At 41.3% G+C, this 27,872-nt stretch overlaps 3 protein-coding genes across 4 annotated transcripts in view; 1 reads left to right on the forward strand and 2 right to left on the reverse strand.

Moving 5' to 3' along the window:
* LOC108622840 (facilitated trehalose transporter Tret1-2 homolog) overlaps positions 1-5,488 on the reverse strand; it is a 75,095-nt gene extending 69,607 nt beyond the window's left edge. Inside the window, exon 1 of the mRNA XM_018020942.2 lies at positions 5,055-5,488. Coding sequence (XP_017876431.1) covers positions 5,055-5,078 — 24 coding nt within the window. The 5' untranslated portion in view covers positions 5,079-5,488. The remainder of the gene's footprint in view (positions 1-5,054) is intronic.
* Positions 1-24,551, forward strand: part of LOC108622841 (Mediator complex subunit 20) — a 100,894-nt gene extending 76,343 nt beyond the window's left edge. Inside the window, exons 1-4 of one of the 2 annotated variants that reach the window (XM_018020945.2) lie at positions 15,681-15,735; positions 21,556-21,812; positions 24,184-24,294; positions 24,371-24,551. In XM_018020945.2, coding sequence (XP_017876434.1) covers positions 15,699-15,735; positions 21,556-21,812; positions 24,184-24,294; positions 24,371-24,463 — 498 coding nt within the window. In that variant the 5' untranslated portion in view covers positions 15,681-15,698 and the 3' untranslated portion in view covers positions 24,464-24,551. Of the gene's footprint in view, positions 1-15,680; positions 15,736-21,555; positions 21,813-24,183; positions 24,295-24,370 lie in introns of those variants that run through there. The other variant, XM_018020943.2, reaches the window with a different exon arrangement.
* A 300-nt stretch (positions 24,552-24,851) lies between these two features.
* The window catches only part of LOC108622818 (mutS protein homolog 5-like), a 4,403-nt gene continuing 1,382 nt past the window's right edge, over positions 24,852-27,872 (reverse strand). Inside the window, exons 2-11 of the mRNA XM_026811758.1 lie at positions 27,502-27,675; positions 27,219-27,423; positions 26,952-27,153; positions 26,637-26,873; positions 26,324-26,462; positions 25,882-26,245; positions 25,342-25,554; positions 25,145-25,285; positions 25,027-25,085; positions 24,852-24,958 (exon numbers count right to left, since the gene is read on the reverse strand). Of these exons, the coding sequence (XP_026667559.1) occupies positions 24,865-24,958; positions 25,027-25,085; positions 25,145-25,285; positions 25,342-25,554; positions 25,882-26,245; positions 26,324-26,462; positions 26,637-26,873; positions 26,952-27,153; positions 27,219-27,423; positions 27,502-27,675 (1,828 nt within the window). The 3' untranslated portion in view covers positions 24,852-24,864. The remainder of the gene's footprint in view (positions 24,959-25,026; positions 25,086-25,144; positions 25,286-25,341; positions 25,555-25,881; positions 26,246-26,323; positions 26,463-26,636; positions 26,874-26,951; positions 27,154-27,218; positions 27,424-27,501; positions 27,676-27,872) is intronic.

Genomic DNA, 27,872 nt, shown 5'->3' on the forward strand with positions numbered 1-27,872 from the left:
AAGAAATCGAATCGTGACCCACCGAATGAACTTCGAATGAAAGAAACTTTCGAAGATTCTTGTGAATCCGACGAAAACAGAGGGAACAGGGAAATCTCATTAAAAGGTACATCTTCCCCGATAGCCGAACCGATCGACTCTAGTTTAGCCAGCTTGGGAAAACCGAGAAGTTTTCCACTTCGTCGAAACTTCACAATAAATCCGGGGCCCGCGGCAATAATAAATTACTTCGACAAGCCTCTGCGTATACTTCCTTTAACGATTTAACTCGATCCTCCTGATAAGGAACCGCGTCGATCCTTGCCCGGCGATCGATACGCGAGACAGACCGTTATTTAAATGTATTCGATTCCGTCGGTTTATTGCGCGCGAGGCAAATAAAATCGCGGCCGCAGCTGCTTTCTTCGCGGCCGAGGAATTGATTGCGCCGACTAAATCGAGATTGAAGGACTTCTCAAGTTTCTCGTCGAGCTTTAACAGCCGGCGGAATTATTATAAAACCGCGATTCGTTATTATTTTCATAGCTGTACTTTCATTTTTTTATTCTTGTAGAATTTCATTTCTCGTGCCGTTTTATTGATTAAATGCCGAGGATAAGTGGACCAACCGTCTGATTAAACTGATCTCTGAATTCGACGACGATTTCACTCGTTTAGAACTTGTTGACGGCCGTCAGGTATAGAGTGAATTACTGCCGAATGGCGTAAGAAGTCAGAGTTGTACAAATGTCAGCGAAGTCGAACTAATTCTTGCTCCTATCTCGAGAGAAGAAATTCACGTTGCATAAGCTCGGCTTTACATCTTCGAACGTAACAAATTCAGCCGGCTTAGTTATAGACTTGTATTTTATCAGGAAGTATTGTGTTCGTGCATGTGTAATGTTATCTTCGACACGACAGAATTTAAACACTGCAATATGATTTCATCTCGTTTTTCTCTCTTAGCAAATAGAAATGACTTGTTGTTGTTAGTCACGCTATTTCATTATCTTTTGTAGCAATTACATTTTGAGATTTATTACAACATCGACTAATACTGCAATTACCCTAGTTATGATATCTAATTGTAATGCAATTTTATTGATGCATACCAAAATATTTCGCTTTCAATTTGCTTCACAGCGAACATTAATACAAAAGTATAATAAATGATATTTCCAGAATGGCGACATTTCATAGCCTAATAGAAATCGAACTGTTGCAAATCGACTGATCATTTTTTCAAAATCTCCACTCGCGTGTGAGCGAAATAGACTCGGTAAAAGCAATTTCAAAGAGAATTATTTGTCAGACGATTAGTCTTCCTTTTCGTAGCTAAATTACGAGAATTCCATTGGCACTCTCGAGATCAATTATTCATCGATTAATCATCCTATAACGTGTATCATGAAACGCATTGCACAACCACTATGTTTATTGAATAAGAAAGTAACAACTTTCTCCGACGTTCGAACAATCAACTTGTCACGTTAAAGAGAATGCCTCGTCCAAACCTGTCGTTCAATTTGTCATCCAATCGACTATCTCGAAATAATCATTCTCAATCTGCAGGTTGATGACAATTGTCATCGTATTTTTTCAAATCGATAAATAATGGAGTGCAATCTTGGATGACAATTGAAATTGTATATCAACATATAATCTATATTCATCATTGGCTATAATAAAAATTCATGTAATAAAAATATATATATTTTTTTATAGTGCTTATCGAATTGATGCACTCGAGCATTTTAGTCTAAATCACAATTCATTTTTCTAAGATATTTTAAATGCAAAAGTTATTGTAAATAATTCTTATTTAATTCATAAGTCAACCATAAGTCTTATGACGTATTATAAAACATATAGAATGAGTATTATACGAGATCATCATATCATTTATTATATCATTATTTAAGAACCAGTTGCTGTTACTTTAAGAGTATTAAGAATTACATAAGAATTATTTGCAGTACTCATTCTATATTTTTTATAATGCGTCACAAGACTTATGAATGGTAATCCATAGCGCGATACGAGGATGATACGCACCTAAAGGGGAACAAGAGATTACAAGCGAAGAACGAGTGGATTGATTCGCTAGTTGCAAAAAGCTTGCGGAGCAAGGCGATGCATCTCGATAGTGGCAACAAAAATGCGACAACCATAGGAAAAATAGTCATGTGGGCGTTATGCGAACAGGGGAGAGATGATTCAGTACGGTCGATGGTTCGACCAAGAACAAAACGAGGTATAGCGCACGTGCGATTCTCACTCGAGAAACGCGAGCTACCGCTATGAATAAACGCGGTCATCGTATTTATTTAATGAAGACACGGCTCTTATTTGATTAATCCCACCTTTCGCATCATAACCACCTAGCAATAACTCTAATATCGCAGTAATGAATCAAATAATGTGCACATAGAAAAATGATCAAACAGTGGCAAAACCATATATTAGCACATTAGATACTAAACATTGCCTGTGACTTAAAAAAAGAAACAATTTTATAAACCTTACTCCTCTGTAAATATGAAAAGTTTATTTCTCCAAATATTGGACATAGCGTTTTGTCACATTTATCAAACTTTTAGCAGAGATCCTACGTTTCATGCAACCTTAAGTAACGTGAAACGTATTGATGAAGAAAAGGAACGAATGGAAACAAATAAATCTGAACTTCAGACAAGAACTGTAGATTGGATACATTGCGTAATGCGATCGAGCAACTTTTATACGCGCGCTATAAATTCTGACATGGAATTCGATTCGACCAATTCCAAGGCGGATGTATAATAACACGACTTGGAATATACCGAATCGAGATTGCTTTCGAAGCCCGTTGGCCTAGAAAAACTGTTTTTCTCCCGCGCCGGGGTGCCAAGGGCCCCACCCTAGCCTCAGATTTATTGCGTTTACAATGCGGTAGGTCCCACGGACCACTGACAAATCGCAGCCTCGTTTCCTAACTTATTGGTCAGATTCGAGCCACTTAACTCACTGCTCGCTCACTTAACGCACGCGTCGTTTTAAGTTTATTGTTTCATTTTCATTCGTCGTTACGCGGAACGGCTACTGAGATCTCTCGGTATAATAGTCGTACGCAAGACAGGAGGTTCTCTTTTACGGGCGCGCAACTTCCTGTTGCATTCATTTATTCTTTATTACAACGTAATATCCACGCAGAAATTCGAAGCGCGCGAAAGAGGAGGCAATAACGAGCCTGGCATTGATAGATTATATCGAGGCAAGAGGTCAGCGAAATTTATCCAATCTATTTATCCCGAGACGTTCCTTCGCGTGTGGAAACCTTATCTTTGTGAGAATAATTTCTACTCCTCCGAAATTATTCAATTTTGCATATAAAGGATTTTTATAACGAACGAGGAAGGGATAATTGTCTGTGCGAAGTTGAATTATCGACGTAAAAGAAAATCTTTAGATTCTTATCGTTTCTAAGAATCTGGAAATAATTTGAACATTCACAACATAATAAAATAATAATAAGAATAAATAAAAGTTGAGAAATGCATTTCCCTTTAATCTGCGCCAGATAGAAAGAAATTCACATGTAATTTTATGATCTGAAAACTTTAGAAATTTCTATACTATATATGAACGTAATTACAATTTTAACTAGATCCCCCGCGTTTTTATAAAAAATTCGTTTTACCAGTGAAACGAAATGTTAATATAACGTTGAAAGGACGGAAAATAGAGGAGACGGCGCGCGTACAGTTAGTGGAGCGGGAAGCGTGACGCGTTCCGCTTTAACTCTGTTACGACAGAGGATCCTTGTGACTGGATCAGACCCATGCGCGTGTGTAGGATGCCGCGATCCTTTGGGCTGTAATTTATCGTCTACTACGCGATGGCTGGTGTCCCGAAGCATCAACCGTGCTCGCGCTGCCGTGCTTTTAACGCCGAGCGTGTCGCGAGGCGCGTAACAGAATTTCGCGAGCTAATAACGCGACAGAGAGAGGCGGGATATTAAAACAACGAGGTTTTTCTTCGCCGGGACACAAAGGGAAGGACGGATGAAAGTATCACGCGATTAATCCCGTGACAGCGTACTTAAAAAAAGGAATCGAAGTTTGAAACGTTTCGTGAAACATTGAAAAACGAATCAGTCCATGGGAACAAACCAAAGGTTTGCTTGCATGTTGGAATGATTTTAGAACGGAGCACCGATTTTGATAAAGAATCCAACGTATTCCTGACTGACAGTGGATTCTACGGTCGATTACCGTCCACCGGTGACGCTGGAGCCATCAGCGAATATTTTACTTAAAACCGCGCCAACAGCGTTTGTCTTTCGCTTTCGGGGAACGATTTCAACCCAGTAACCGACTTTCCAGTCGCCGGCAACTCCTTCGGGGCTCTTAAGGCTGAAAAGTTCTTGCCTAAGGAACCGGGGAGGGAAATAACAAAGGTTCCTACCAATCCGCGAAAACATCTTAACCGCCTTCGTGGCTATGCCGCGAAGAAGAAATATTATCGGAACTGGAATAACGTTTATCAGAGCGTAGCTCTCTTAGCCACGTTCGATAGACGAGCACCGGAGATCCTTCATTTCTTTCGAAGTTAACCACGCCATAAGGCGCGTATCCAGTTGTATCATACCTCCTATCGTATTTCATACCATTAACGAACGGGCAAGCATTATATCATTATACATAAATCATATAATAAATTACATGTCGTGAAAGTAGATCATGAATTGTTGGTAACTGGAATTCGACGTCGTAAAGATCTGAATAAATGTTTTGGTACTTAAAACGTTGATTAGATTACTTCAGATTTCAACACTAACAAGAAGCCTAACATAATACATATAAATAATAGTTAATGGTTAAAATAAAAGTTTATTAGCCGAGAAAACAAAAGTACATAAAATTTATTGATTCCTTTCGATCTGTACTCTAATCGTTTCTTATTTTTTCTAATTTCCATGAAGTCGGAATTCGAAGCAATGTTTCATTGCATTGAGAATGCTAAAAAAACTAGTTCTGCCTCTTAAAGATAGAAACGATGCGAAAGCTTTCAAGGAAATCATGCTTGATACTTACGTAATATCTGTGATTAAGAGACATCTCTTCGTTTCTGCGATCCCGAGTACACCGTGTTTTTCTCAATCAGAAACTCCTGCGAGGGAAGGCGCGATGAAGTCTCTCCCGAGCATTCCTCCCCTTTTCAAAGCAAAAGTCCTTCCCCTGCTCTCCCCGATTCAAAAATATGTATACGATCTCTTCGAAGATTCTTCTAGCTAGGTGATCTCCTTTTTTCTTACAGCCGTTTCGGTTATTTCGTTCTCTACTTCCGTCTAATCGATCCTCAGTCTTACGTGTTTATTGTCGAGGTTGTAGTTAATCTCTGGTCTACTCATTATTGTCGTTCGTTTTTCTCTCCCTTTGGGAATTTGTGTCGCGTGCGCATTTGGGTCACCCGGACACGGCTTCCTTCCTTCCGCCGAGGTTCGAGACCTTCCTCCTCAGGACGTTCCCCTTCTGTGGAAAACATCCCCTGTTTCGGCGTCTATTCGATCAGGTATCGATCACGCGGAACCACGAACGAGAATCAGAAATTCGCGGAAAACAGACATGCCTCTATTAGAGGTAATCGGAACGAGCGAGAGGCGTGTTTTGCGAAAAGAACAGGTTCCCTATCTCGACCTCAAGAAACCGACGTGACTGGAAGGAATTCCAGGGAAATCTCTCAGAGAAGACACATTCGAATTAGCAGAATTCATTTTCTCGAACCGTTAAATTTCTTTTCTCATACAATGTGTCTACCTGAACTCTCATGGCACTTAGTTTAAAAGAAATTTATTTAAACGACCAAACAAACTCTTGATTTTTATTCAGGTCCTAAAGATGAATCGCAAAGATGAAACAAGCAAAAAGATCGAATGGGAAAATACTTTCCACGAATGCGAATTTTTTGCTTCCACTAATAAAATCTTACTGATAACGCGAATAATTACTTCAACCGCAGTTTATTGAGGTGCTATAAGATAATCGAACTTCGCGCAATGTCCCACTCAATTTTCTTAACGAGACACAATAAAAGAATGTAGAGAACAGCTACCTGCGAAGAGGAATGAACTTCGCTCAGGTCTCTAAACGGCGGTACGCGAGTCGCATGAAGAGGGTAGTTATCGAGGAACATCTGTCCGAGTTGTTCTCGGGAACTGGCTCGCGATCTTGTGTCTCTGACCTTAGTTCCATTATGCCCGAGCCAGCGCGCGGCGCGAGAATGCGCTCGTTCTGCCAAGTCGATCCTTATTCTCCTCTCGGAATCGCTGAATTCCAAGGTGCCCGGCCGCGTTCGGCTATCCCCGACGTGAAAAATCATTTTAGAGACCCCGTATCTCGGGAACGAGTACCACGGTATGCATATTCACGGGCTATTTTTACATACAAATCACGGGACCTCTCCTCCGTTCCCCCAGAATCCGGCGCGCGTTTCAAGGCGTATCCGATAAAATATGGAAAATCATCGCGGCTTTCGCAAGAGATCTAGCTGTTTTTCTTTTTTCGTTTTTTTTTTTTTTACTCTTCTCTCTTTTTCGATAATATTTCATCGTGAAAACGGCAACGTAATTGGTTATTGAGCGCGGATGATCGCGCGCAAATACGAACGACTCGGTGTATTTACATATGAAAGGACCGAGGCGAAGCACGAAAGTGTGACGCGGATTTTATTGCACGATAGAAAACGCGAATCTTCCTTCGAGAGCGTTTAACGCCGCATAGGTGGATGGATGGACGGACGTTAACTTGGCTAACGCGGGTAATCGTATTTGAAAGATGTCGCGGAACTCCGAGGTTTCTCCGACGCGGTGAGAAAAATTTCAGCGTCGGCCTGTTTGCGCTCACCAGTTTTTCCTTCGGAACCCACTCTCGGTTTTACTATGCATAAAAGCTCGTAATGAAAAGTCCTTTTTACGTCCTCAACGAGGATTCTGTTTGATATCTATTGAAATTTCAACTACGGACGTCTGGAAAAATGAGAAAGGCGTCGTCGGAACTCGATCGAACGGGAGATCGCGGCGCTCGCGACTTATCGCGCGACGAGCAATAACGCGGTGAGTGCGCGAAGAATAAATAGCTCGCACGCGAAACGTCACTTTTATGGGCCGGAGCTTTTAGTCCTCGCTGTAAAAACGTCGCAGTCCATTAGTACCCCGGACGATGCGAACGTCACCCGTTGCGCGCTGGCTGTGCATGCAAAAATTCTCCCGGCTGGTGCCGCTTAATAATATTTTCTCGTACGGAACGTCTCGACTGAGCCATGAAACCGGACACGGATATTACACGCGGGGTTGTTTCACGATTTCTGTCACGTCGAACGTGGAAACCTTGATATCGCCTAGATTAACGAATAGAGATTAGAATTAAGGGTCATTTCAACTTCTATGGTTTTCCATTCCGTAGATAAAACAAAATTAATAATAGTAACAGGGTGAGTCTCGTAACATAACTTCGAATGACTCGTATAATAAATATTTTATGAACTATTAATTTTAACTCCTTATTGCTATAATACTTTTTTTACTCAGATATCTCGACAAAAAAAGAAAGAAGAGAAACAAATCATCAGACTGCACGTTTCTCTCCATGCATTTGTTTAAACATTTGTATCGTACAATAAATACTTTCAAAGTTATTCGAAGTGAACATAATCGGAATTTGGCATCACAAATAATTTGGAATTTTAACTGACAGACTAAAAGAAGACGAATATGAGTTGTAAACAATATTTTTAGCCCTGATGAAATTCTATTGATCTTAATTGTGAATCATTGAAATTTCACACAAGACAACTTTCTTTGATTATTCATGCTTGTTCATAATTATTTTTGCTCGTTCAAACTCGTCTAATGACTCTCGATATCTGGTACATTAACTCATGATCCAAATGTGGAATATACTAAATGCCCCAATTTTCATGTAACAATTTCTACCCACTGGCTTATAATTATGTATAAAATGACATAAAAAAAAACAGTGAGTAGAAATTGTTATCTGAACAGAAATTGGGCCGTTTACTATTAGAATGAGAAACAAGATCATTTCAACTTCTACAGTTTCTCATTCTCTAGATAAAACAAACTGCATAATCGTATACTGTTTACTTTATCTTGGATACAAAATCTGTGCGCTCAATTGGACCGTGTACACGGTCAGAAATGTATGCAGATAGGTGCAAGGGAAACGCTGACCCGTATCGCGACTCTATTTTCGCGCACGACGCGATCGTTTTCGCGTTTCACGAAGGTCAGGGTGGGTGGGCGCGTCGTCGGTGTATCGAGGGTGCTGGTTCACGGCACCGGCGGCGTGGCGCGGCACGATCGAGGGGAGAAACTCGCCGGAAAGTTGAGCAAAAGCAAAAGCGAAAGGGGGCCGCGGTGCAATGTGCCGGTTAGATAGCGTTGGTGCGCCGGGACACACGCCGGTGCTCCTATTGTTCTTCGTTTCTGAGAGGCCGGAGCGATGCCAATATCGGCAGCGTTCCGGCGCAAATATCGGGTCACGATGTCCGGTCCCGGCCCTGTTCCTGTTCCTGGCAACCGGCGATAACTCACCCGACGCACCCGCTGCGTCCCTTCCCTCCTGCTACCCCGCGCGAAATTCAATTTACAGTAATTATACCCACGGATTAAAATACGTATCTACGTCTGTCATATTCTCGTATCGTATCATCGTTACACACGCACTTGTACATATGTATATTATATCGTTCGTAACTCTTAGTATATATTAGATTTATAATTATATGAAAATATAATTTGTTCTGTGTTCTGTGTCTCTGTTGTTACTTTGCTGTTCTACTATTTGAGTTAAAATTTTAATGCAGAAATTCAAGATTTAATATGCATTTATGTATGATTTATACAACGTTTAAGGTGGTAGACTTCGAGAGTTAAGTCATTATGTCAATAGTACGTATAAAATTAAGTCAAAATTTACGTTAAAAATTAGTCAAAATTATGGTTTTACGAGACTATATTTTTCGTCCTTATAATAAGAAAATTCTTAGGTTGTCAAGTAAAAATATGCTGACATTTAGTAATATAAACGTTACAGAAATCGAAGTTACAATGCCTTTGGTTATAAGCAATTTTATACCCAAAAGGTTATTCTGAATGAAATCAAGACCAGAGCACACCAGATTTAACTCTCCATAAAAAATCGAAATTTTACCGAAAAATGTTAGAAAAGTCACATGGCTACCTTAGCTCTTAATAATACGATCACCGTTTCGTATCATCATGGACAGACAGGAGTTACGTTGATACAATACGAGAAAGAATAAAAAGAAGTCTTGACAGTTTTATCAAAGATTCGCTTGATTAATCAAAATTTGATCGTACTAGTCGCAGAGAGCAATTTCAATCGCGTCTCGTCGCCGATGCAAATCAGACTACGTTATTCGATTCAGGTGAGAAACTTGGCCGGGCGATCGCAACGGGTCCTTGATCCCCCGGACAAGGAAGATATAAGGGGAACGAGGGTGGGAGAGAAGACGACGTGGGTGCGGCTTGAAGCTCTCGTTGTAGGAAAGAGGGATCAAAAAGTTTTTATCCAGCCGTCGTTTCATAACTTATTCCTGTGTACGAGCGACAGGGACACTTTGTGCTGGCTGCCAGCGAGCACAAAGACCGATCCTCCTCTTTTATTCGCCGCGCAGCGTACGTACAACCCGGCCACAAATCCCACAAACGAGCCGGGACAAATTATGTTCGCTCTTCACTATTTTTTTTTTACCTCTCTGTTTCTTGGTTCCTTTTTTAATTAGCCATCGAATAAAAAAATTGCCTTAGTGATCAGAAGTTCTAGGAGGAATAGAACAATTTATACAGAAAATAGATTTCAAGATTAAGCTGAAGCTCTAAAGTGTAAAGAAATCTTGTATTCTTCTGGTTATAATTAATTGTCGTTAAACAACAACAGTGAAATATTTTTTATAAACACAAAGCTAGAAAAACCTTTAGTTTGAATTATTATCAATGGACTGCAAATCTTTGTGCATAATAAAATATTTATGGTATCATTACGAAATTTGAAAAAAGTACGAAAAGTGTTGATAAAAAATTTACATACTGTCTGTACATTTTATGAAATGAAATTCGAGGCACGACATACCACGTATGCAGTGAAAGTGTATCGGAGGAACGAAAGGGTAGGTCGACGAATTTTCTGACCGCGGCACGGTGATCTTGACCTAGCCTAAAGACGAGTTCCAACCGAGCCGATGAAAGCAAAACAGAATAAGAGCAATTTGCTTATTATAAATTAGAATCTTTTTCTAGTTGTATTATTGAATTTTAATTATTATCATTTTACTAATATTAAAATGTTATTATGCAATTAATATAAAAACTGTATCTGCAGAAAATATAAAAGAACACATAATATGCATTACATTTTTACATAAACACATTATTATTTTCGAAAAGTGAAACAAGTCTCAATGTACCTTTTATTTTTTAAATTGACATAAAAAAAGTTTTATTTCGCATAAAAATCCGCATGAGAAACATTTTCCACTGAGAAGGAAAAATCTTTAAGGAACGCAATTCATAATAATTTGTCCCATTTTATAAAAAAAACGCGATTATTCTTATCGGTGAACCAACGTTCCTTCCGGTCATTGCGTGAATAGCTTTTGCGAAACATTCTCACTGGCCACAAATCGAGAATTTATCGAGCGCGCAAGAACGCTTCCGGTCCTCGGCGTTCGATTCGCCGGCAAATCTCCGTTTCGCGACTACGTGTGCTCGGATCACGCGCAACCTTTTAAAGAGAATGGAGCCCCGAAAGAAGCAACGAATTTTCACCCTCGTGCCTCAACGTGACGCGGTTTAATCTGTAAATGGATGCACCTGTGCTAGAGTGGAAAATAAAGTGGAATCTGTTATTGGAACGCTCTACTGCTTTAACAGACTCGTATTCCAATGGTTTTCTCTGTGATTGTAGACCGGGGTTTTTTCGAATGATAAAAGTAGGTGAATCGTTTGGTGAATAAAAATGTAGAAACTGCGAGTTCGCGTCGGCAAACAGTAACGAATCCTTGTAACAATTTCGAGAAACATTCGTAGAATAAAACGATTGTGGAAAAAAATATAATTTAATAAATAATTTAATAAATCAATAAATGTAAATTTAAATGCGTTGCCATTTTCTATAGAACTCGGAACGAATTTCCCGGACGATTCTCGGACAATATTTGCTCGAACGACGGGGATCACTTTTAGCGTGACACGCGTACAAAGTAGCGTGAAATTCGAAATGAAATCAAGGGGGAAGGCACGCGACGATACGCACCGCGGCCAATCTGTAAATGTCTCAAGCTGTAAATGGATCCTGTCTTGTGCGTGAATTCTCGTAACTCATCGCGCGCTGAACGTGTCAGCGCCTAGATTAAGCCGCGCATTAAATCAATTGTATCTGCGTCGGTAATTAATTCAAATTATAGCGCGCGCCGCGCCGCCGCAGGGAATCCCGTGGCCAAGTTCACCGGGCTGTGACTAAACCTAAACGCGAGCAGGATGAAACATTTGGCAGGAGCGAAATTACACTTTCCACTGCGAACAATTAAACTCCTCATTTGTAGACTTGAAAATTGTTTAAAATCTTAATCAGGAATTTCTATTGTCGTTTAACTATTAAAATATGCACTCAGTTATTAATATTCTATTTATTTATATTTTGCAATTATTATAAAGATATAAAAGTCCACGATCTACTTATTCGCTTTATTATTTTTAAATCAAAAGAGAATTGGACCGAAATTCAAGTACCCGCGAAAGGTGTATTTTCGACAGTTCGATGTGCTCGTTACATCTGGTTGATCGGAGTTAATCGATGCTCTGATTGATAGCCGGTAGTCGATCGGACGGATGATAGTCATTCGCTGGCGAACGTAATTGTTAAACAATTTAACTGTCACCCGCATACTAGAAACCCTTGTCGATGAATCGGCCACTCCTAGCTGAGGCAATGCCACGATCGGCGTCTAGTGAACTGCAATCGATTATGCAATCGAGCAAATAGACTCTGTGAATCAGATTTACCACGAGAACTTAAACCTTCTACTATGCTTCTTTGATAATTGTATTATATCAGTCATCGAGGTCCGACGTTATTTTCATTTTGAAAAGAATCCAATGTTTGCAAGCAACTTCGCAAAACGTCTCGAGGCTCCGATATGTAAAATCTATCGGGAAACTGTGATGGAATCTCTCGGAGGCATAATCGAAGAGCTGGTTTCAGCGGACGATCCGCAGCGCAAACAGTCGTCGCGGAACGGTGAATCTAAGGGGAAGAAGCGCAGATCCGTGGTCGGTATTGATAACGCTAGACCATCCGCTGTTTGCGCAGATTAAATTCATCGATCGATCCGTACAACGCGAAACGAAAGCCCCTCTCTCTCTCTCTCTCTCGCTCTCTCTCTCTGTATAGCCTGGAAGATGGCTACGGTTCGCTCGCCGATAATCCTCCAGTTAAATCATATAGAGAACGCTTCTTCGTTTTGTGAAAATAGATGACAATAGAAAGAAATGGCACACCATCTGTTTCCTAGTACAGAAAAATGATTTGAAAAGTTTCTCAACTTCGAATCGGATTGAAGATTCACCGTACGAAGTACGGTTATTAGAATGCGACAAATGATCATTCGTGCCAATTTTGCACACTCTAAGCTGGATATTTTCTTCAAATCTGTGCCAAACACCAAGTATATTCATTACCCTTTTTTTTTCAAATGAATAATTCTTGACCATATCACTCTCACTTCTTTTTCATTGTTCCATTTTATACAGAGTGTCTCAATATTCACGGTACAACCGTGGAGAGGGTGATTGAATGTGACAAAAATATTCGAAAATATGGAACAAATCTTTTTCGTTTAAGATCTTTTTGCAAGAAAATTTACTTCGAGTACATTTAACTATGTCGTCATTAAATAGATTTCGATACAAATAATTATAAAATTGATTCTCGTTCGTGATTCGATAACGTAAAAGTTCTTGCCTTTTCATGGGGTGGGCACTGAAACCCGTTCCGTGGGATCGTTGACTCCAAAAGAAGCCGACGAGAATTCACGTCGGCGAAAACCGTTGCAGTCCGGTCGCATCGACTCGTCAGCGGCGAACGTATCCGCAGTGCCGATTAATCACCTCGCCCCGGTTTCAACAAGACGCGCCACCCCGTACAGACATCGAGTTCGTCCACGGCGAGTCACGCGACGACGATTTCATTTCGCTTCGAAACGTATCCGCGTACCTATGTACATCGACATCATACGATACCATTTCCTCTAACCATATGCATATATGTATTTCCTCTGCCTCGAGCACTCGTGGATTCGAGCGTGCAAAAAGTTTCTTTTTTATCGTCGACGAAACGCGGACGCCCGCAGATGGCCAAGGGTGACGTTTATGTACCCTGTTTCCGCCGATGCACTCGCCACGAACGTCCCTCAAGTTTCGCCGCGTCGGTTACGAACTTTTCTTTATAATCCCCCCCGGTGACCTACTAAAACGATGCATGTTCGACACACGTTTTTCAAACCGGCTGCGCAGCTCTCCGTCCTTCCCGATCGAGTCTGCCCCGAAACTCGTTCCTCGCCTATATCAAATTATATCGTGGCCTCTTTTCCGTTCCGGGAAACAGCGCTTTCCCTTTTTTTTTTTCTACAGAACGTCGGAACTTCTTCTAGTTTTTAAAAATGAATTGATAGATGCATAGGACGTACTCATCCGCGGGTGCACAGGATTTCGTTTCGCTGATAAAGCAGCGCGTGGATGGAAGAACGTTTTCACGGTTAGAAGCGTATATTCATGCCTGTCCGTTGCAGATGCGAGAAAAATCCGTCTGATATGTTGACTCGAGCGCGACTTGCATCTCCGCCGTTGTAGATATGTAAAAATCCTGCCTACGACAGACGTATCCTCCGAAAATAGCAGAGACGATATTTTCATCGGCGACGCTCGAAACCCCTCCGCGAGTGTAATTAATATCGTGTCTCGTTGATTATTCAAACTTTACATTCGGCAAACTCATCGGACCGTGGTTCCATTACTGTTTAACTGTCCCAATAATTGCACGTCGTCAAACATGTGAATGATATTTGCATGAATTCGTATCGGCCCGTCGACGGATCCATGATCCCATTGAAAATTATCAACCGCGTCACTCGAACGGATCGTTCGAGAGAGAAAAAAGGTTGAACGACGATCCATTAACGTCTACCTGGGAATCGCTTAAACTACTTTTGCGCCGCTTTCGCCGGTCGAAAGTGGCGAGGACAGGGCTCGTCGGCTTCAATCGATGGACAGCTTCTCATCCAGGTCACTCGAACCCGAACTCGTCGTCGCCGGATGAAAACGATCTCGCTTGATAAACACGGACGTTGATCATCACCGAGCCGTGGAAATCGCGCGCGCACTCCAGACGATGAACGGCGACGTTGTTCGAGCACGCAGCGCGACCCTTTCACGATGCATTACACGCCAGCCAAGGGAGATGCGTCCCCCGTCGAGCCGTGTGCACACGCGAGACCAATGCACATCGGCTTTTACCAATTATCGATTGTCCTACGCGGCCGCTTCCTCGAGACGTCGTCTACCTGCCAAGTTTTCTCCCCGGCTTCCGACAGTTCAACACTCCCATAGCCCTGACCCTGTTCCATCCGCGTCGTCTCAGGCCTCGGGTAAACTCGATTTTATCGGACGACGATCGCAAGGGACATCGTTATGGACAGGTTTAGGTCGACACCGGGAACCAACGTTCGTCGATGCACACTGATAAACTTCTATCCGAGGAACGATTCAGATCCTGTTTTTTATTCGAGACCAAGGGGTGATCGTATCGTTCGTAGGAATTAATCCGTGGAAGGGTGGCGGGAAATCGATTTGCTGGTCGAACGGCATTCGTCCTGTTCGAGTGGCTGGCAGCTGGATCGCGACGGGAACGAGTGAACGCAGTTCCTCTTTAACGCAATCAATCTTTTCGTAGGTATGCACCGGAACACCGTGCGCGCCGCAACTGTCGCGTTGTTACTTATTTATCGCACCGCGTCGCGATCCCGATCGAATCTCCCTCGAGCCGTCAGGCCGTCTCTCGGGATCAGTAAACTCTCTCAATTATCTGCGACGTTCGTAACTCATCCGCCGGTTAAATCACGCATCCAACGAATCCCGGGCATCCGATAACGGCTACGGTCCACTCGCATCACTGACTCGACGACGGGTATTACCAGCGATCTCTGTTTCCTCGTAACCGTGACCGACCCAGTTGTGGCAGCTTCACTTTTTGCTTCCGAAATTCGATCGGTTTGTCCCGAGCGGAGGTGAAAGCGACGCGATGCAGAGGCGGCCGAGAATCGGGACGGGGTGAGAATCGTTATACGAGACGCTGTCGGTTCGTTCCCGTGTCTGTCCGGTGCGGTGTAGCCGCGACGAGTCGGACACAAACAACACCTAACCCGGCGCTGAATCGCGGCCAACTGAGAGGGAGAAAACAGCCCCCTAGATACTGGCGTCGTCGGTTGGCTGTGGCATCGCGCACGGTAACCCCCTGCGCAACCCCCTGGCTCGCCCCCAACCCCCCGCCCCGATATACCTCTCCCCCCCTCGCCCGTTGCAACCCCCGGGACCGTGACCGAGGAGCAGTTTTCGACGAGAAATCTCATCGTTCTCCTCTTCGATGCTCACTTTCCGCACTCGTTTATGTTTTACGCAACGTGAGTCCGCGATCAGACTTTTAATTTATACCGAATTTGGGACAACGCTCGTTCGTAGATGAAAACAGTTACGATGGTCCTGTACGGAAATTAGTTACATCGGATTGGTAAATAGTTAAGTCTTTCTTCAGATGTTTGCCAACGTACAAACAAACGCCTTCCGTTTATATAATAGCAAGATTAGGCTAATATCATATGGATTGACCCACGATGCTTGTACCCGCTAATGAACTCGATTGGATTTCGATGTACAAAGCGAATACGCAACGTGGATTTCAGAACGGAATCCCCTGTCAACGTCCTAACCCTTTGCCTCGCGGTACAGACGTTGTAACATCGAAGCGTAGGTGGACGAGGGACTGAATGGCCAGGCGAACATTGCGGCTTTTCACGGGGTCAATCGGACCTAATTGCGTGCTCCGGCCACTCGGCTAATTGCTTAGATTGCTTGTCAGATGTTATGGGTCCGGCCTAATGAAACTGCGGCTTTGCTTTTCATCGAGCTCGGCGAAGAAATTCGTGGATGAAAGTACGTAAGCGTTCCCTCCGTTCCCGAGAGCGGGACTCGCTGACGAGGCGGGAATCTCGTCTCTCGGGTTCGCAGAGTGAAATGCAGATACTCGCACTGGAGTTTGTTGCTTTTTTTGCAATAGGCATAGGGACGCTCTCGCGTGGCTTAGAAACTTTCGCTGGGTGCATGGGTGATCGGGTCGGTAGCAGCTGCAACTTTTAATAAAGCGATCGCAAATCTGTTTGGTCGGTGGTACGAAGAGTGACCCTCTCGAAACGCGATCTTCTCTCATACCTTCCTCTCTCTCTCTCTCTCTCTCTTTCGTTCTGTGTCTCATTCCCTCTTCGATTACACAACGCAGGGGTATTTGTTCGAATAGTTGGCCAACTATTGACTTTGATAATAATGTCAGAGCTTAAGGAGAAAGTTGGAGCGATGTCGGGGAAGTTAAGCGGCTCGGCTGATCGATAAAGAGCTCGCGTTTGTTGCGTCTTCTAATTTCATAAGCCGCCTCTACCCTCCCCGACCCGCTATACCCCTTTGAGTCACGTCCAAATCGAACAGATATGCGAAATAGTTTCTCCTATCCGCTATACCTGTGATCTATTAATTAACCGTTACGTGGAACCCGTTATGAAATAGGATTAATAGACTGCGGAATTCGACAAAGCATTCGCCGCGTCAGCGTAGAAAATTAAATCTAGGAATTTCATATACCTTCTAAAAATATCATGTTTCGATATTCTGTATGTCCCGGACATATTTTCTATCCTGTGAATGCATGAAATCCATGAAATTACGATAGGAGACGGGTTTAATGGGTCGAGCCGCGTTCTTAAAGACTCCGACGATTTTCCAATAAATCATCGGCTTTAATGAATTTGTCGGTGAGGGAAAATCGTAATGATAGACGGCTATCGGTTTCGTCTCGCTCTCCTCGATGACTTTCAAGAAGAAGGGCGGTCCTCGGGAGAGCGAGCGGTCGGTTTAAAGAGTCGTGACAAATTGAAGTCGATGTCGAAGATTAATCGGGGAAAAGCGTCGTCGGCGAGGCGGCCAGACAGACACTCGGTGATCCCGTTCCGGCGTTACGGGGAATTCGTTCCGTTGACGGAGGCACGCGATAGAGTCCACCCCTCCTTCCCCGCCCCCTCGAGCTTTAGGGGCTCGTGACGCAAACAGGCCGAACCATTGTGCCGCGGCCGGGTATCCAGGGGTCGAAACGAAAAATCCCGTACGGTCGGGCCGCGCGCGCGGGGTGCCGGGGACTTCATTGTCGAGCAATTTATCCCGCATTCATTCCTGCGACCGATACGCTGAATCCTTCCCTGGCCGTTCTCCCGACCCGCAAGGATCCTCCTCAAATCGCTTTTTATTGCGGCTCTTAATTCGACGCGGGTTCACGTTCCTGCGGCTGTTCTCTGGCCTCTTTCGCTCGAGCGAACACGGCAATGTTCCTGGGTTTCCAAATGCCGATGACGATTTTACTTTCCATGGAACTCTTTGATTTCTGGGGTCACTCCCTTTCCTATAATTTCTTACTTATTCCACAAATCACGATAATTACATTTCGTTTATTTTAGTATAACTTACGATATAATGGCAGTTATTATCTTTTTTATTTGCTTGTGATGAATCGAAAAGAGAGTGTTTAAACAAATAGTGTCTTGATTTAATTAGGGGAAAATGGGATACCTTAAAAGAATTTTAAAAATAAGCGGAACAGATTTTTCACATAGTATTTATTTTTTTATCTGAACCATAGATCTTAAATTATATAAAGTAGAAATTGAAATAATATGGTTTTAGAAATGTGAAACAAGTATGAAGCTTCACAGATGCAAGTAACTCTACAAACGTCTTTCTGTTTTGATCCACTGCCGATATATTTCGTAATATCGCAGGCGCCTGAGAGCAAATGGAGCGACGCGATCCGTTGACCCAATACAAGCGAGTGCATCGCCGATACGCGAAGACAATAAATTAGAGATAGGAGCCGCGTATTAATTCGTCGGTGCGGCCCGTGCTATGGCGGGAATTCGGGCCTGATTTATCGGGCAAATAATTCGCCGCTTCATAAACATAGTAACACGCTTCATTAATAATTTCTCGCGGCCGCGAACCCGTGCCGGAATGTTCGCGGCGTTTTCGGACCACTGAAAATCGGATACAAAGACAGCTGCCGCGGTCCCACGCGAGGATCAACCGATCCGACTGAATTAACGCTTGTGCCGCAGATAAAATACAGGATTGTGAAGAGGAGGAAGAATCTTAAAGAAGTGTAAAGAAATGAACAGCATAAACACTGTCCCAGAAGATTTTGATTAAATATTGCATTCCTTAGTTTTCGATAATTAGATTGCCTATTTTTATGCAAAATAAACCGTTTGTAATTTCAATGTAGAAAATGGAATGTTCATTTTCTGTCTAATTATAGAATTTCCTGTCCCTGGAATTAAATAAATAAATAAATAAAATAGAAACGTGTAGCAAAAGTATGATAAAAGTATGAATACATTTGCACGAGTATGCCAATACATTTCGGAAACCAGGAATATTTTTTGGAATGATCCGTCGATGAAACGGCAGATGATTGATGACGTTCGACCAATCTGTGACCCGCTCCGGTTCGTCATTTGACGAAAACAGTGCGAATACAGGCGCAACGAGTATTCGCGTTAATGAACGGTCTGATTAGAAGCGTCTCGCTCCCCTTACCGGGGGAGGTATAATTCGCACCAGCGCGGGCGTACGGCCCTGTGACGCGCTGCATGCCGCATTCCGCATCGTCTGCATCGCAACACGGATGTACAGGCGCCGCAGGAGCCGCAAATTGTAGCCCTGTCCACCCTCCCGGATCCCTGCGCGACCCCAACGATCATAGAGTAATAACAATATCATCGGCGCCGGGGCAACGACCCCGAAATAAATATTTCATCCCTCCCCCAGGTCTCAATTAATGCTTATCAATATTCTATAAGGAAATTAAAGTTTATTTTACTTTGTAGTAAAATTTCGATTTTTTAGCAATCTGCATCCTCGGTTATATTAAATTAAAATTGTATGTCATTGAAATATCTTGAAAAGTGCAGCAATGTTCTGTAAATATTTGTACTTTCTTTTCTATGGTCAAATGTTACCGATTGTGTCCAAAATGAAATATTTTTAAAGGGATGTAGATAAGAGGGATGAATTTACTGTTCGTACTATGAAATGCTTGTGTGTTTTTCATAATTTTTCACAATCTTGTATATATTATGTACCAATGGCGAAATCTTTGGGAAAGAGATGAACGTACCACTTATGGTTGAGCCCGTCGCAAATGTGTCACAGAAGAATTTTGTTTAAGAGCAATAATTTATTCAATTCCAATTACCCAATTTTCTTATAAATACATGAAAATCTAATTTTGATAATAAACCCATAATGTCTGTTTAGAATTTCGAAGTAAAGAAGGGGAAGGGTGAGACCGGTTGATTGTAGTAAATTGAACCGGTGGTAATAAATAATGGCGTAAAGTGGTGTACAATTAATGCGCGTAAAGCTGTCCACGAGTCAGCCGATCTGCAATTATGAATTTTGTCATTTGACGGACCGCGGAGTAATGTAATTTACCCCATAAATAATTCATACGGCCAAGGTTCGTGCGCGGCGATAGCCGGCCGGCTATTATGGTGGACGAACCAGGTGAGAGGGGTTGAATTATGAATATTCAGCGGAGCTCGCACGTCGTATGTTTCACTCCGCTGCCCGTTATTAATCCCCCTGATACACGCGAAATTCACTGCGCCATGGGAGAAAATTCGCCTAAATTTTATCAAATAAGAAACCTCTGAAATTTGAGAAAAAACAGATTATTCGTGTGTATGGAACGTCGTTTGCTTCTGAACTTTGCTATTTCCAATCGAGAAACAATCTATCCTGTTTTGTCTCATCGTTTGTTATTATAAATCAGATTGAAGATGGAAAAGTTTGAAGAATATCAATTAGGATTTTTATGCAGAATGTAATAGTTTAATAAATGTATTTTAGATAAACTTCCGCTCGTCAGAAATTACGAATAAGATTTGATACACGTATTAAGGTATTTCATCAATTGAAACCTGAAAACGGTAATCTTATTATCGTTAACGAAGTGGCAGCTTCGGATCTGTCAGATATCCATTTCGAATAATTCAATACCCAGTACGATTTTATTATTCCCCCTGTATCAGCCGAACTACATTATCATCGCGTCCGTTCGCGATCGATCGGCTTCATAATCCCCTCGTATTACGCGAAATCACCGATAACGCTATAATTGTTTACATCCAACTGGTTGATTGAAATGCGAGAACGCATTTCGTTATACATAACGTTCTATTAAAATCAGTTGTTTCGAAATGGTTTCAAGAAAATTCTTAAAGCACATATGTATAATAAATCATGCAATAAATCTTAAAATAAGAACTAATACTGAATTGTTTCCTTAAAATTGCAGTAAAAGGAAAAAGAAACAATTTAATATAATAATATTAATTTTATAATAACCATTTATATTTGAATTTACCATCGCGAAAATCTGAGAAAATGAAATACACTTTGATAGAGTTAGTAAAAATTATGTTATTTCCGATACATCCTAAAATACAATAAATACGAAACGAGTGATCGATGTTGCGTTCACATGAAACTTGGACTTCCTGATCAGTCGGACAAGTAATTAAAAAACTATTATTAATTATATCCGACGGAGAAGTTTGTTTGAGCCGACGAGAAGCTCCGGCGCAGGAAGCCGGAGGAATCGGGTAACCGCGGATATTAGTTCTCGTTAACTAGCTGTCTGAGGAATTCGAAATTTATCGGAAAACGCGACGGGGGCTAGGGAGATCGCCGCCGTCCAGGGTAGCCCCGATAGTTTTCGTGTCCGGGGGATTCGTACACACATACGTACGCCATATACGAGTCGACGAGCTATACGCGGGTGGATGGAAGTCGGTCCCGGTGGAACTTCAAGTTCCGTCCAAGTTTAGCTCTCGGTCGTGTTATGTTATATGCACGTGCACGTTGCGCCGATGTAAACAGGAACAGCTTGCCGCATACTAAGCGGATGCGCATCATTGTTCACGATTCCGCTCCCATTGTACCTATCTACGTAGTTGTTCCTTTCATATGTAGACTTTAGCCCGGAGGATAAACGCTTAATAAACGTTATTAAAAACGACTTTGAAACAGTTCAGAGAAAGAACTTGCTACATGAAATCTAGTACATAAAAAAGTTTTAGATATAAGACTGTTTTTCTGATCACGCGATTCGACTTTTGTTTCAGGCGTTCAGCGGACACTTCACGTTCTCCACAATTCGGAGCAGCCAGCGTCCGCGTTTGCTATCTTGGAATCGGGCAATAAGATGGTTCCACTGATCGCCGATGGTCTCTTCGACTTGCTGCTGTATAAAATGTCCAGCATTTATACGAACAAAATGCAGAAGGTAGAGTCGAAGGGGCCTCGGTTCGAGATCGGCGATTTCTGCGTGAAACTTGGCAGCGTTACGATTAATCAGAACTTCAAAGGCGTCCTGGTCGAGGTAAGTCTAAATTAAACGGTTGGTCTTTATAGAAACTCATGTTCCTTTATTTATCTTTGTTAAATATAAAGATTTATAAAATCTATAAATCTGTAACCACATCGTCGTCATTGACTGCGAATTTATATGCGAACATTCATTAAAAAATAAAGTCTAGATTTCTTTTAGTCTTTGAAGATAATGAGATTCGTTTAACCATAGGCAAGTATATGTATTGGGAAGAAATTTAAAGTCGATTCTGTCGAAAACAGAACGTGAAATGAAAATACTTTATTGCATATTTTCGATTTATTTTCTCATGTTCAATCACTCTCGGATGTAAAGTCAATAAAGCTACTAGATAAAAATATTTTATTTCCCATATTAGGTACATTTTTACATTCATTCTCCACGTATCCAATTTTTGTATGAATACATAAAATCTGCAGGTTGTTACTCCTATCAATAAAATTTTCTCCCTTTTTTCCTTACGTCTGCATTAAAACTGTATCTTCGGTATTAAAATAGTTCTAATCTGAATGATTAAATAAATGGATAAAAGCGATATGGATCGTCCCGGGAAAACTAATTAGCCCCGGGATATAGCATAAACCGGAAGGCATCTGTTTCATTCTGTGGAACGCTTCCTCTAGAAGAGATAGAACTTTCGGCACAATCGGTTTGAATTAATAATCGCGGCAGATGTCTGGCCCCAGTGATTTTCGCGAAACTCGTTAGCGAGGAGGGTTCCCTGAGGAGGGACCGCGGCAGAGCTAATTAACTCCCGATTAAACTTGGTAACTGTGCAAAATAGCCTGCGCTACTTCCGGACGCCTTGCCGATCACGTGATGGCCGTGCAATATCGATTGACAGCTCGGCCCTACTCGACGCGATGCGACGCCACGCCACGCGAGATTTGTCGCTATGCACGCGTGCACGCATATAATTTTTATATAATAACTAATAAATACATAATATAATATTATTGTGTTCAATAAAATGTTTAGAGACGTCATTTAAAGAAAATTTCAAATAGAAATCTCTTTTAATGTTTAAACACTGCGACGTATAATTATTTACTTTTCATGTTTTGTGAATTCTTATGCATCGCATGTACTATTTATTTTTTTCGAATTAGGAAAATGCTGTGGAAAAATAGTATACCTCATGTTCTACAAGGGAAAAACGCTGTAAAGTAGGGCTCACGATCTGTTGGCCATTCGTATCGGTGTTTGAACCCTCCCAGGACGTCGAATACGTTACAATAAACCCTCAGTTCGCCCATTAATTTTACGGGAAAATACCGTCGCCGTTGGACCACAATAACTTACGTTCCTTCTTCCTACCACCCTTCCTCAAAGCTTCTCTTTTATACCTCGCGTTCCACACAAGAGAGATTATCGCCAACTATTTCCCATGAAAATAATACCGTCGTTGCAATATTTTCAAATTTTCTACACCCTTTCTTGAAAAATGTGTAGCTCACAAATAGCCTCTACATTCATAAAAAGAATTGTACAGAAAAAAGAATAGAATATAACATCATGAAACATATGAAGCATATAAAATATCAAAAGCTTTTTTTAATTTACAATATGACAAAGCTTTATTACAATAAAAAAAACTTTTATATAAAATGAATATTTTAAACTGATATCATGTTTTTAAAATCTGCAGTCCACTAATGAGCTCACTGCTTGTAAAAATTATATTTACTTTGCAATTAAAAACCAGAAGGATTTACTATTCGTTCAAAGATCTTCAAGATCAGATCTTCTACCTTGATCAGATCTACCCTGATAGCTGTTCCCTTCCCGGGCATAATCTCGATCAGTGAACGAAAGCGAACGCGAAGAAAAGAGAAACGGACAGCGAAAAGAAGCTCGATCAACTCTCGTTCCGACCGACCCCCCATTGAAACACGTTGCGTTGTTTCAATTAGTTATGGTATAGGAACGTAATAATCACAGTCCCCTCGTTTATCACTCTTTCTGTGACGTCATAATACCATTTACACGCCTTTCGCAACCCCAACAATGCATTACATCTGCAAAGTACTACTATTTAACGCTCGTTGTGGCAACTCTTACCCTTATTTATAATTCAATTAAATTAAACCTGTTAGTCGTAACTAGACTGCGGATTTCATGCATTTATAAAAAGATGAAATTTTCAGAAAATATAATGTATGGAATCTATAAAAATATATGAAATATTATCAATCGATGAATTTCTATTTTATTCCCATTTCTTAAATTGGAACCATAAATATTTTATGTTCTTTAAAGGAAATAAGAAAGGAAGAAATTCTTTGAAGAAACAAGAAATAATTTTCCTACCCCTCGGAAATAAATGTTAACTTTCGTCGTTCTTGTTTTTCTCTTGTTATAGGTGGAGTACAGACCTTGCGTTGTCCCCGGAAGTGCGTGGGAATTGATGCGCGAATTCTTACAAGGGTTCCTTGGGTCCACCGTATCCAATCAGGCCCCACAGTATTTACAGGTAACGAAGGTTCAACAGCAATGAAATAATAAACGAAAATAGGTAAGACTTATCCGAATTTATTATAATTTTACAGAATCGGATGAACGATATTTATCAACCATTGGACACGATACAGCAGTACTTAGAACATTTTGGTCAATATAGGAAAGCCACGGGTGTAATTTAAGTACTTTTATTTTATTTTTTTACGCCGATCATTTAAATCAATTTTATTTATTCCTGAGTATTCGTCGATCTCCTTGTTAATAAAGTTTAATAAAAAACATTTGTTTATTAATAACATAAAATTGTTTTTAATTGAGTTGATTTGTAACTTTTGCAAGTAATAAGCGAACTTTGGGAAATTCTTATTAAGAATCGTTATCGATGGAGGGAAGAGCCAGCAGATAGTAACATGGTGCAATTCCAGGAATGCCTGGGAATTGCACTACGTTACTATCTGTTGGCTCTTCCCTTCGTTACCCACTCGTACAAAACATAAATCTCGACAATCAATGTAATAAAAAAAAAACGAATCGAAATAAAATGAACTAAATTACTAATAAAAACCGATTACTTTTTTTAAAACTATTTTGGGTATACAGCTTGTTTAACCAACATCTTCAATTTCTTCAAATCCATCTGCCTGTCCCTCTCGAGTTCATTAAGAAGAAGTTTCACCCTGAAAACAAGTAAGTGCGTTTCGTTTTAAATCTTCACATCGAGAATCTGCATGGCAAATCAGTTTACCTGTCGAACCGATTGGCAACAGGCGGTGGTAACTTCTGTTGTCTGACACTCGTGTATACCTACAATCACTCGAATTGTAATATAGAACATATAAAGTAATTGTCACGCAACAAATTACCTGCAATGCTCGATCAATTACGTCCTGGTCCAGTCCTGCCATGTTCGCTACGTGATGCGCGAAGCTGTGATTCGAGCTGCCATTTATTAATCGGTAGAAGAAAACCATGGATTCGTCATCGCTGATCGTGTACTCGAATGTCTGTGAGTCGAGATTCGAATTAAACTCGATTCCGAGAGATCCTAAAGCGATCTTACCTGAATCTCGATGAGAGGTGTTTGCGGAAGTACTCGAATGACTTCATGGGCGTGTGTTGCGAAGAACGCGTGAGGACAATCGTCGCCTCTTTCGGCGAAAGTATCTATCACGGATGCGACCAACGCCACTCCACTACTTTCAGATGTTCCTCTATCTAGCTCGTCCGAAATCAGTAACGAGTTCGGCGTAGAGGCGCGTAGGATCACATTGATCTGAAACCAATGAATATCTTGCGTTTTCTACTTTGCTTTTCAATTTATGAAAGTTCGTATCTATTTGTAACATCGTGTCACCGACACGTGTATCATCATTGTGTAACTGAGTATAATTTTTTTATTTGAAGCACGATTTTATAGAAGCTCATAATTTATTATGTACAGAATGGACCACTATCTAATATGCTAATATGTTTTGAAAAAAGTAAATATCTTCTTTATTTGCGATGATAAGAAAAATTGAATCAATGTATCGAATGGTATCGATTAAATAAAAAAATTAAGAACAGAATCTTTTCAATTTATTTAATATATATGTAATACCTGTCTAAGATTTTGCAAGAACGAGCTCGCGTTCAATGCGATGCTTTCCGTGTTCGACATCTGAGTCAATATATGAGACACCATTCCTATCGTCGCGGACTTCGCGGGTATGTACGAGCCAATATGAGCCATAAAGACCGTCAGCCCAATCTGTTTCAAGTAAACGCTCTTTCCAGAAGAATTCGGCCCCGTTAGAACTTTGATCAAACTCTTCCCATTTCCGGAGCGAATATCGTTCGGCACGAAAGTGGTCGCGCATTCCATCAACGGGTGACGACCCTCGACCACGTCTATGATTTTCGCCTCCGTCAGCCGCGGTTTTACGTAATTGTAATCACGCGCTGCTTTCGAGAACGCCAGCAAACTGCAACACGCGACAACAGACGGTCCCACTCTGTGCACGAAATAAAATAGGAAACGGTTATCGTAATGTAGCACGTACGTGTCCAACTCGGCGCACAGTTGTATCATGCTCGAAATCGTTCCAGTATGCTTCTTTATGTACTGTACCAACTTCTTCATGATTTGATTTCGACGCACTGCTATTCTCAGTACAATATCGCCGATGGTCTCGTCCAGTTCTGAAATGAAATCAGATTTTATTACATTGCGGGTGTTTACCTATTCGTGAGAAATTTCACAATTAAGATCCACAATCTTAAGATTCGTCTTGTGTATCGTGTCGTGAAAAATCATGATTACTGATCGTGGACACCATCTTTAAAGTGGATAAGGCGAGTTTCGAAAATATTCACCTCTCGTGGTAGGAGTTTTATAGTAGTTCACGTTGCTGATGGTGAACTTGAATTCTAAATTCGGAAAAGTAGCGTCTTCGGGCGGAGTCACGTTCCATTTGTTTATCGCCAATACGTAGCCAATGTTCGGCAGATAAATCATTCTGCAATTGGTGACGAGAGGCGGAAGATACTCCCGCATGTCTTTCTCACCCATTCGCGTTAACAAGTCGGGCAATGTGCGTCGCACGTGATTCACTGGTAAACGAAGAACGCGTTATCTCTGCGATTTATTGGCAAACGAACGAGAAAAGAGTGTAACGCGTGTATACAAACGTTCGTCGAGCTGGGCATCGACGTTCTCTTTAACTACCAGATTCCCCTCCTTCCTGCTCTCGGCAAAATCTACTAAGTACTCGATGAAGTACTTGATGTGCTGGATCTCAGTCGTCAAGGTATCGGCGATGCGTTTAAACAATTCTATTTCTCCCGCGTGGTCCCCACATATGTCGGCGATGCAAATAAGGTTCGAGATGGTCTGAAAAGGAATGCGTCTTCCGTTTGTTGACAGAACGACGAGACAGCAATTTTATGTGCAATTACCTTTTCTAATTTAATCCAATTTGATACTTTCGCTTGAGGACCGGAACAACAGGCGAATATCGCATTGTTTAAACGACACACGTGTCTCAGATAGGCCGACAGGTTTTCGACGACACTGTGATTATCCAGATTTAAGAAAAAATCCAGTACTTTTAATCTTTGTTGAAGTACTGCAAGATTTCGCATTGGGTGATGCAACGTCTTCCTACGAATATTCACAAGACAAAGAGGAGTAATTATTTAGATTCTTATCGATAATTTCGTATACGGTCTTGTCTTTTACCATAGAAATTGCATTCCCGGTCTGGATTGACAGTAACGATTGAACAATGAATACAGGCTGACTCCTCGCGTTCTCGTGATCGTTTTACCGAATTTGAATAAGCTTGGGTGGTCTCTAGCTTGGACGATGTTCAATGCTTTATAACTATCTTCGTCCACCATAACTAAATCCTTACTTTATTTGGTAAAAAAAAATTGCATTAGAATTTATCGAAAACTCGCATATTGCTGATTCTATTAAAATGCAAGATATTGTAGTATGTCATTCTCCAGATTTTAAGGATGTATTGGCTATACAGTCAATCCCAAAAGTTTATGTACCTTAGAAACACGCATTCCCTATGATTAAAAAAAAAATCAGACGTTGGAAGA

Source organism: Ceratina calcarata, unplaced genomic scaffold, assembly GCF_001652005.2.
Source record: "Ceratina calcarata isolate Rehan_Ccalc_2016 unplaced genomic scaffold, ASM165200v1 scaffold246.2, whole genome shotgun sequence".
In the NCBI taxonomy this organism is placed as follows: domain Eukaryota; kingdom Metazoa; phylum Arthropoda; class Insecta; order Hymenoptera; family Apidae; genus Ceratina; species Ceratina calcarata.